Source organism: Lipophrys pholis (genome assembly GCF_963383615.2).
Source record: "Lipophrys pholis genome assembly, chromosome: 20".
NCBI lineage: Eukaryota > Metazoa > Chordata > Actinopteri > Blenniiformes > Blenniidae > Lipophrys > Lipophrys pholis.
In genome coordinates this window covers 11,318,348-11,328,729 of record NC_137648.1, presented here as the reverse complement: position 1 = coordinate 11,328,729, position 10,382 = coordinate 11,318,348, and the positions used below count along the sequence as shown (strand labels likewise).

Sequence of the window (10,382 nt, the reverse complement as noted above, 5' to 3'; positions counted from 1 at the left end):
GGACTTGGAAAAATGAAGCGATACAGTGATAAGACAACGGAGGTTTGTCTCCAGTGCTGATCACATCCAGACATTGTTCAGTTTCTGCCAGATGAAACTAAATAGATCTCCTAATGTCTTCACGTTCAATAGTATCTGTTATAACCGTGTTAACTGGGGGACATTACTCCTGTGCGCTATTAACTTGTGAGACACGCGAGATTATAAGGACATCAACCATAGCAAACTGCAATGTTTCATAGAGAATTTTATTACATTTTTACAATAAGTTAAAAACAACTTTATTTGGGAGTTGCAAAATCCAGTCACACATCTTTCAGAAAAAAAAAGTATTTTCCCCGAAGCAAATGAAAGTTGCAAACTTCCAGTGAAGAAAGAAGAACACAATTTCAAGTAAAACAGACTATTAGACTTCATTCAAACAGAATTCATATTGAACTCTGCTGTTTAGTTGTTGTTTTTTTTTGGTGTGCAAAATTACAAAAATAGATTTGTTATTCGCTGGGTACACACAGACATTATTTTCATTTGTAAACAAATGAGACAATAATGGATTCAGGATAGAAAAACACACCTTATTCCCTGCAAATGACAACAATTTTGAATGCAGAAACATGGAAAGTTGATTAGCACCAGTAGTTTTGTGGCATTGCGTCAATGCATTCAGTGATGTTGGATGGGTTCAGAAAAGGGGGATTCTATTGACGAAGTTGCAGACTGTCTCTTCTCTTCACTCACCTTCTTCAAATGTGACAGAGCACCTGAAAAAAACTACCAAATGAACCGATTCTGGCAATAAACCCTCGTTCAACGTACAGTGAAGACCAATTAAAGCCCAATCTGAATCTGTTCCACACTGAAATGTGTCACAGCCTCATCGTCACCTTCTTCTTCCTCAATTTCTTTGTTTTTCTTACTGTCTAGACATTTTCTGGGGGGCTTAGGTTTTTTCAGTTTTGCTCCTGTTATAGTTTATTTCATTAAATAGCCATACAACACTTAAAAGAAATAGGGGAATTCTCCAATCATTCATGAGCTCTCATTTTTATTTTTATTTTCTGTGTATCTGATGCGTTTTTCACTTTTCTGTCCACTCTACACTCTGTTTGACAGAGATTCTTTCCACAAATTTATAAAATGTTTTAAAGCAACAGCTTTAAAAAACAGCCATGAGCAAATTGCTAAAACATCAGGGGCAAATAAAAAAACATTTAATGACAAAACCAAAAAAAAATCCAAAATCCAAGCACCATCAACAGACTATTTTACATCATGTTCAGCATGGTTAAGGGTCAATGAAAGACACTGCGATGTAGCGGGTGCCGTTGGTGGTGGGGAGACCTTCGTGGAGGTGAGTCAGCCGTCCAGGGTGCATGAAGCTCCACCCTTTCCTTGGTGATTCTATGGAGCAGTTATACCTGTGAAAACGGCAACCTCCTCCCTACACGGGAGATAGAAAAAACAAATTGAAGAGAACAAAAAAAGGACAGTCGTAGCACGTGTATTAGTGGGAATATGACTTTTTTCCAAGGAAACAAGACTGAAAAAGTAGGGTCATCTTATGGTCAGAGTAATATTCACCTCCAGATGTTACGGGTCAAGAGTCAGGGAATGAACAGTGACTATGCGATCATAGCAGAGGAAGATGTGCCAGCTACAGGGGCTGGTTGTTTTTGTTGTTGGCTTTAAAATGATGCATTGAAAATGCTTTGGATGGGACTGAGGATGACTGTAGAAGGAGCATGAGAGTGATAATAGCTGGAGCAAAACCATGAAGGAAGAACCAGGAAGAATATCTCTGTGAGGAAACGGTTGGTAACCAGTACATATCTGACAAAGCCTCTGTGCCAGTGCCAGTGCCTCCATCTGCATGCTGTGACTGGTATTTAAGTAAGACAACAGCTGGTTTTTTTTTGTTTTTTTTATCATTAAGGCGCTATATAAATGTCTTTATAGAAACAATATTTGGCCTGCACCAGCTAATTTCAAATATGAGCCTTGTAAACGGAAGGCGTTGTCACATATTTGGACCAATATGGTCATGAATTTGAAATAAATCAAGAGGTTAAAGTCAAGTGGAGGAGTACAACGGAAAAGTTAGTCAGTGGAAACGTTAAGATAAAGGTTGATTTGATGAAGTCCAGATGAAATCCTTCTCATAACATCAGTATGACTCATTTTGGCTTAGACGTGTCACTTTAATGGTAATGTGTATATTGTACTGTGAGCTATACATTCGTAAATGTTATGGTTTACTCTCTTGTTTCCTGTGTGTTTCATGTCATGGTATTGTTATATGAAGCGAGTGCGGATAGAAAATAGCTTCTAGCGCAATACGGTGCTTTATGTCACTAAATGTCCGTAACACACCTTCCTTGAGATATAAACAGAATAAATAAAGACCTGACCACTATTTACCTGAAAGTCAGAATCTTTGTTATTGAGGGCGATGTTGATGGTGAAGGTGGAAGAATCGTGATGAGGCCTCAGGTACGATTGTCTGCCAGGCGTATACTTCACGACAAAGTTCATTACAGCATAGCCCTGTCACGGAAAAAAAAAACGAAGATATGGAAAGCCTTTACATTATTTGACAGTTGGCGTATCTTTTGAAAGATTGCGCAATGGAAAAATCTATCAGCCACATCTCACCAAGGAATGTCAAATACAAGTAAAAACAGGCCCGATCAAAAGAACGGCATTTTTCTACTGACTTTGCTTCTTGGGCAAACAGAGGCGAGGATCACTGCTGGTCTTTGCTTTATTTTTCTCACCTTTGTGTAGTAGCCAGCGAAGACTTTCAACGTGACAGGCGATATGAACTCTCGAATGAAGTGCAGCCACTCTTTATCAAACCCGATTTGCTTCATGTGAATGTCGTCTGTCGGCACCGTCTCATAGCCTCCAGTGATCCGCTTGTCCTGAGCAAAAGGGAGGAAAAGAAAGCACAGTGCAGTGTGATTAACAATGGAACAAATGACCCACTGCCATCCTCGAGGTGCCTGACCACGGCTTTCAAAGGGTTGGTAATGATGATGTGTGTGAATGTGGGTGTCTTTGAAACCACAGGCTGTACTGTTCCCAGTATGAGGCTTAATGACCCGGCCAGCGCAGCCTTCTTCCAAAGTGAGTCAGAGTATATGTACATATTTAGTCTCTCAGGCAAACTTTGAGACACACAAAGTCACCAATTTCAAACCTGGTTGAAACCGGACACACAGATGAGACGCCATAAGATGGAAACACAACATAACAAAGCTTTAGTTTGCTGAATTTAAATGAGGTAAAAAAAAAATCATGCATGTCCTCAGTACATTGAGTTTCTGTCCATGTGGCAGAATGTATGTGCTGTGATGGAAAATGCAGTCCAGAAAATTCAAAAAGTGGCTAAACAAGAATAGAGAACTTTCTTCCTCACTACATCTGGCTCACATTTAATCCCAAACCGGTGTGACAGCTTGCTTCAAGGCAACAGCAGCAGTTGACCCAACTGCTTCAGACAACAAAGAAAATGGCAGCTTGAGTAGTATTTACAAGGCAGCGTGGTGTGCTACTTCCTTACTTCTGCTGCTTTGGTTTGGTGTCTGATTAATTACAACACACAAGCAAAAAAACACCTTACTGCAGTTAGATATCCGAGGTGTCATCTATTCTGTGATAATTGGCTAACAATTCAGGATGGTACGAAATTGTGAAAGACTTAGTGAATGAATTACAGTGAATAGCTTGTTTTGATGATCACAACACAAACTTTGGCGTTTTCAAATATGCCGACTTTGTAAGCACAGCTTTAAATGTTCTACTTGCATACATTCTTTAAATGATACATCTCTGGCTGTATGTGGTGCAGGATTTGTTCGTGTTGGATTATAATCCAAGGTTGGAAGTTCGATTTTCCGTCTCACCCTGTCCGTGGATCGAAGTGTCCTCGAGATAAACACTGAACCCCGAGTTGCCCCAAATGGTGTGAGCACCCTACATGGTGGCCATCACCACTGGTGTTTAAGTGAATGTGACGGATCATGTGAAGCATGTTAAGTCTGCCCCAGTGTTAAAATTGGTTATGGATGTAAAGTTTATGCTCAAGGAGTCTGTTCATCGAAGATGTCATACCATCTGCCCCACGATGGTGTAATCCATGCTCATGCAGAGTGTTCACTATGACGGACGTTGACACTGGCATGTTATCAAGCCGGATTTTGTTTACTTACTGTATTACATTGCAGTTGAAAAAATGTCCTATGTAAACATAAAATTCAGAAAATGTCAAAATAAATAAATAAATAAATGCCAGAATAAAATCTAAAAGTTTACAATAAGTAGAGAGAATCTGAGAAAAAGGGTAAAATACTGATGATAAAAATGATGCGTACGTGTCGCACTAATATACTGAAATATTACAGAAATGTTCAAACAAAACTACAGAAAAAAATGCACTGCACTGCTATGCCTGCAGAGTATTGACTGCACCTCTGCGTTCAGGGACTCTGGGTTAACAGCACTGACCTCATGTCTCCCCCCAGACCACGAGCCGTAGTGCTCCATCTCCTCCACTAGCTCGTCACAAGCTCTCTCCGCAAAGACTGGAAACCAGAACACATCTGGACACGGCTGCAAGACACAAAACAAGTCTACTGAGAATAGGTTTATGTGAGACTTTTACCTGGAGCGTGCAGCGACTGTAATGTTATACGTCGATATGAAAAAAGCAGATGGTGGTATTTCTGTGCGACGTTACGTCATTGTATTAGTCTGTCTGTATCTTGAAGACATGCAGGCGGACCGGTACTGGTACAAACCTCCTCCATGTAGTTCTCTGTGAAAATTCGAGTGTAGTTTTGGTGGATGTACTTTTCTTTCCAGTCCTGTGAGTAGAAAGAATTTCAGATTAGTGGTCTTTTTTTTTTTTTTTTTTTGGACTCTGTGCTGACCTGCATACCACACAGAGCTAATCTTCTCCCCTGCAAGGAAGATCCCAGCATGCCAGGACACAGTAGTAAATCACAAAGCCTTATCACTCTGCAGCCTTATCACGCCACAGCCATTATTCCAAAATCTCCCCACATCTGTAATCCTTCTATTGTGGCTAATAATTATTACAGGTGGCTGCTGTTTATCTCCGCAATACAGACAAATGGCTTTTTTTGTGGTGGAGGAATAATGAGAGATTCTAATGACTTACCACTGGGTTTTCAAATATCTGCCACAAGTCATTGTTGTAATGAGAAATGTTATAATTGGCTGTGGAAATGAGCCTCCCAAACTCATGACGGTTAGTAATGTACATGAAGACTCCCTGTGGAAAAGGAAAAAAGTTCAGTCAGTTCCAAAAAAAGTTTGAGCGCGAGAGCAAAATCTTCAATGCAATATGATCAGGATTATTAACAAACCTATTTCTATGTCCACATAATACAGGAACATAAAAACTCATCTCTAGCTAATGTTGGCCTAAATACTGTCAAACTGTGACAAACTACTGGAAAGTTTCGGTTGCACAATAAAGTTGGAATAAAGCTTGATTTGAGTGCGTTTGATCAAAGTGAGGTCAATTGTGTTTTACTAACCCAAAACACACAAAGATGCCATATAAATAATCTCAGATTATTTATGGTTGGTGGGAGTAGGGGCTGCAAGGGTGTTGGTGGGCTGGGAACAGGGCAAGGAGGAGAGAGGAGTGGGAGAAAGGAAGAGAGGGGTGCTGGGCAGCATGTCAAGGAATGATATTCCTTCTACAGTGAAGCATGGGAAGGGCACTGGATACTATAAGGAAAGGCTTGGACTCACTATCAGACTAGGCTTTAATATGCCAAAAATGATCAATCAAGGATGGTTTCCAAATAGTGAACGTAAAGCTTCAAATTGAGACAACAAACAGATGTTTTGCATGAGTGAAAGAGGAATAACTCTGGAGCCTAGTCTGAAATCAGTCGGTGTGTTTAAAGGGAGCAGATGGTTATCTGTGTTTGGCTGTTTGGGGTAAAGCATCAGGACAGGGGACTTGCATTTGGGCGGACTCTCCAACCTTTTTATCTCCGCTGTGATCTCCTCGTGGAAACGATTATTAAAACAGGGCACTGTCTCTTCCTAGCTGAACCTAGTGTTAAACTAAACTCATCACAAGCAAATAGTCAACATCGATTTCCAAAGAGCTGCCAGTCGTCCTTTTTTCTCATCCAAAGATATAGGAGGCGATGTGGACAGCAACTCAGCAAATATGAATGTAGAGTCTCTATCTCAGGCGATAAATTATATATTCAGGAAAAAAAAGGATTGTTAAGAGGATGTGGAATTTAAAGAAACTCGAAATTATGAGTCAAATCAGTCTTTGTATAAAATGGAGCACCGCTCAGATTAGCTTCTGAGTGCTAACCCATTGGAAATGGATGTTTCAGCAAGCAGAATAATCAAAACAAGTGGAAACCTTTGGGGGCCTGAGCATATGGAATGATTCCGGAGAAGGGGAGTCTTTTTCTCTGTGACTGGTCTAAAATAAAGGAGAAGCATCATGTAAATTGAAATAACATGAAATATTATTTCAGAATGAGAGACAAGGTGACAGTAAATATATGTATGTCACATGTAGACGAACTGAGGAGGCGAGGAAATGTGCCTGCATGAAAAAGAAGCAAGATTCCCTCTGAAGCTGATGTTTTTTTGGGGTTAACATGGGAGGCGTGCATGCTGGGAGAGGGGCCAAGCAATCCAAAAGCACGGGGACTTTGGATCAGGCGTGCTAGCTTTTTTTTTTTTTTAGTGTTCAGGCTCAGGTGACAGCTAAGTGACACACAGATGAGAGAAGAGTTTACGCATGAAATAGGGAACCATGGAAAAGACAGAGATAGCTTTCATCACCTATCCAGTCATGCATTGCAACCGTCTGCACCGACGGTAATCATGACAGTGAGAGCAAAGGAAAGTGAAGGATGATGGGATACGAGTGATACAAGTGGAGCAGAGAACCTTAATGCATTGTGGAGCAGCTGTAAACATAAGAGGGTCATGCTTCAATGACAGACAAAGACATTTCGAAACACTCATACTTGCCTGTCTTTAGTTTCCGCTGATTCCTTTTTTCAGGAGTCGGTTTCATTGCATTTTTATACTAGCATTGCTGAATATTTGTGTTTTCTACTAGAGGTATCCCTTGAAATAGCCGCGTCTTACATTCAAACTCAAAAAACCCCAATTGTACTAAAGACTTTTGCAATCCTGAGACGGCAATCCCTAAAAATAGTGGCGTGCCCTCTTACCATTTCTCTGGCATTTCTACACAAAGCCATATCTGGGTCCAGTTTCTCCAGAACAAAGTAGTTCCTTTCTTTCAGCTCAGTCCTCAAAACACTTCCCTTGACAAGGTATACATGTGCCATGTAAGGAATGTTCCACACACCCCTAGAAACAACAAGACACAGAAAAGAAGTGCTTATGATGCAGGAAATATGCATTTCTGGAATGCAAATACAGATTATTTTAAAATGTTATCATCCTGAACATCTATTGTTGAACTTTCAACTGTTTGGTTAAAATTACATAGGAGACCATTTTTTGTGTGAGTGTTTGTCTCTTGCTGCACCATCTGGATGACATTTGAACTTATTTTTATAGATGGTCAGATTGAAATTTTGAACTTCACACAAACATTTTTCACACCTCAGTGTTTTATGGTTAAACGTGAATGAGAGCCTTTCCAGAGCCACAGGTATTGACGAGCTATGAAGATTAAGTACTCTCATGCAGGTACGTGATCTGCAAAATTCCAAAGCCATGGCATTGCTCTTGATACTTACACACGTTTTCTCTGTACGATGTCTACGTAATCCTCAGATCGAGCATAATACCCATCCAGACTCAAGGCTCCCCAGAAGTTGGACCACAGCTTGCTGTGTCGAGTGACAAGGGGACCAATTATTTTTCTGTAGGGAAGCAGGAAACAGAGTGGAGAGATGGTAATTCTGTCATGGCAGATAAAACTCAGAAAAATCTCACAGACAACCAGCCAACTAATACACTGGGACTCCTGGATTTCAAACCAGTGTGGTTCATCCGAAAGTTCCAACTGTAGTTGGAAAGATATGATCACTGCCAAGTCAGGGAGAGATTGAAGAAGAAATGTGTAATGCAAAGCAGAGCTGCACGTCAAGCTGTATTCAAGTAAATATAACGGTTTGCTGCAGCAGGTTTTTGTTAAAGCTTGAACTTGGTTGATCCATTTGAATTTCCCTGAAATACAAGTTTTTTCCACTGCTGTTCTTTTTATCCTACAAACCCAAACCACAATGAAGCCTTTTTTTTTAATAATAAAGACTGCAGACTATAATAATTGAAGCATAATTTCAGCCTTGGTTGTTGTGGATGTACATGTATGAACTCTAGTGTGTTTGTGATGAATCTTCTTGGTTTGAACAGACTGGCCTGCCCCTCCCACAGCTCCAGTGCCAGTGTAGGATTCTCACGCTGCCTTTAAATACTCTAGAAGGCATTGCATGCGTCCAACAGCTCACAACACAATGCCGCAGCCACATTGACATCTAGTTTATGGGAAGTTTTCTCCTCACTCGTGAGCTGCAGAAGAGAAAAAAGGGTTTGCCTGTTTGTTTTTTGGATAATGCAAATTGGCATTTCAGGGTTTAGTGCAATCGAGTCTTTCCCCGTTTCCATGTGGCCAGTCAAAAAACAGGAAGCCAGGAGGAGCTTATTCCTATCTTTATTTCCCTTGACTATAATGTTCTTGTGGTTCCACCACTTGAGGGATGAATTCATTTGGTTCACTGATGACAACAGCTACCAAGGAAGTTCACTGGATGGGCTTCAAATGGGTTTCTATTCCAGCCGCTGTGTGATTACCTGTTTTGCTCAATGAGAAGCTTCACAGTCTGTCTGTTGGTGAGCATGACGTCTGAATCGATGCTGAAGTAGTAGTCACATGTGGTATCTTTACGGCACAGATCCCTAATGAAACAGAAAAGTGAGCACAATCCATCAAATACTTAAAAGGGAATCACTCTCACAAGAGAAAATAGTCAGCTTTTAAGTATAAGGTGTTATTTTGAATTGCAGTCTGACTCACACTGAGTATCTTTTAACCTTCACTGGAGACTGAGATTCTGGGAAGATTACAGACTGCTAATAAACCTTTCACTTCCTCATTATAGAGCTATCGTGATCATACACCCTATGGTCCTGACCAAGGAATTTACTTAATGTGATAGGTTCTTCGTATCTTAGTAACAACAGGCTGTTGTTCAAAACAGATAAACAAAAGCTAAGTTTCACACAAAAGAGAAAGATCCCACCTGTGGGACTTGTAATTTATCATATAGACACTTTTCTAAAGTTCTGGCAAGAGAGAATTCATCATGAAAACATGCAACAAAATACTGAAACATATTTAAATAAATATGCTGAATAAATGGACTCCTGGATATCAGAAAGGTCCAACTCCGCGAACGATACGTTGCCTTGGGAACAACGCAATAACATTGTTAAATATTTATGTTTCATTCAGCCACGGATATGACTGTTTTGTTAAATCAAAGCCATGAAATTACAATTCACTGGTTTAGGGGTAATTTATAGCTAATCAGGGCCAATGGCACAAAAACCCACTCTTGTCAACATTGCCGTCCAAAACCAGACATTCTGAGAGATGGTGTATCCTCACATACATGCCCATGTTTCTGGCCTCTCCTTGGCTCAGATTTTCCTCTGGACCCACAACCTTGAAGCTGCTGAACACATTCTTGTTGTCTTCCCAGAACCTCTGGATGTGCTTCTCGTGGTAAACCTCCTGAGCAGGGAGCCAATATTAATGGATTAGAGGCCACATAGAAAGAGTTGCCTGCTGTAGCAATCTGGAAGGAAATGGCAGAGCAGCTGCACACACTCACGTTGTTATGAACAAAAACTTTGAGTTTATCCTTGGGGTAGTCAAGGGTCAAGAGGCGATGGAAAAACTCGGGGAGAAATGGAGTCGGCTGCTCAATGAATACCCCGATCCACACATTCGGATACTCCTGTTTGGATTGCAGTAAAGACAAGTTAGTGTTATTGCCTCCAGTTCATCTCAGCGATGTAGCACTGTTTATAATAGATTATGGATGGTTTAGACTTTTTACCTATCCCATGAGCAGAAAGTGGCTGTGAAAGCTGTTTCTACGTCACTTATTTGTTCTTAATCAACAGTTGTAAATTTGGATGTACACTTTGCAGTATTCTGTACTCAATATGTTAAACAACGTCTTTTATGATTCATTTTGTTCTGGGAATACTGTTTCACGTTTCAACAGATAAAACCACCTGATGTTAGTGGTCCAATACATTCCAATTGTGTGACCACTATAATAGCCCAGGCACCAAAAGGGTGCTTGCATCATTATGAGTAA

General features: G+C 40.5%; 1 protein-coding gene across 2 annotated transcripts in view; it reads right to left on the bottom strand.

The window, feature by feature from the left end:
* Positions 1–231: 231 nt before the first annotated feature.
* plod2 (procollagen-lysine, 2-oxoglutarate 5-dioxygenase 2) overlaps positions 232–10,382 on the bottom strand; it is a 33,595-nt gene continuing 23,444 nt past the window's right edge. The window contains exons 9-20 of one of the 2 annotated variants that reach the window (XM_080489488.1): positions 9,888–10,013; positions 9,666–9,787; positions 8,845–8,949; positions 7,788–7,913; positions 7,251–7,392; positions 6,422–6,484; positions 5,183–5,296; positions 4,800–4,865; positions 4,507–4,611; positions 2,775–2,921; positions 2,419–2,544; positions 232–1,441 (exon numbers count right to left, since the gene is read on the bottom strand). In XM_080489488.1, the coding sequence (XP_080345614.1) occupies positions 1,286–1,441; positions 2,419–2,544; positions 2,775–2,921; positions 4,507–4,611; positions 4,800–4,865; positions 5,183–5,296; positions 6,422–6,484; positions 7,251–7,392; positions 7,788–7,913; positions 8,845–8,949; positions 9,666–9,787; positions 9,888–10,013 (1,398 nt within the window). In that variant the 3' untranslated portion in view covers positions 232–1,285. The remainder of the gene's footprint in view (positions 1,442–2,418; positions 2,545–2,774; positions 2,922–4,506; positions 4,612–4,799; positions 4,866–5,182; positions 5,297–6,421; positions 6,485–7,250; positions 7,393–7,787; positions 7,914–8,844; positions 8,950–9,665; positions 9,788–9,887; positions 10,014–10,382) is intronic. The other variant, XM_080489489.1, reaches the window with a different exon arrangement.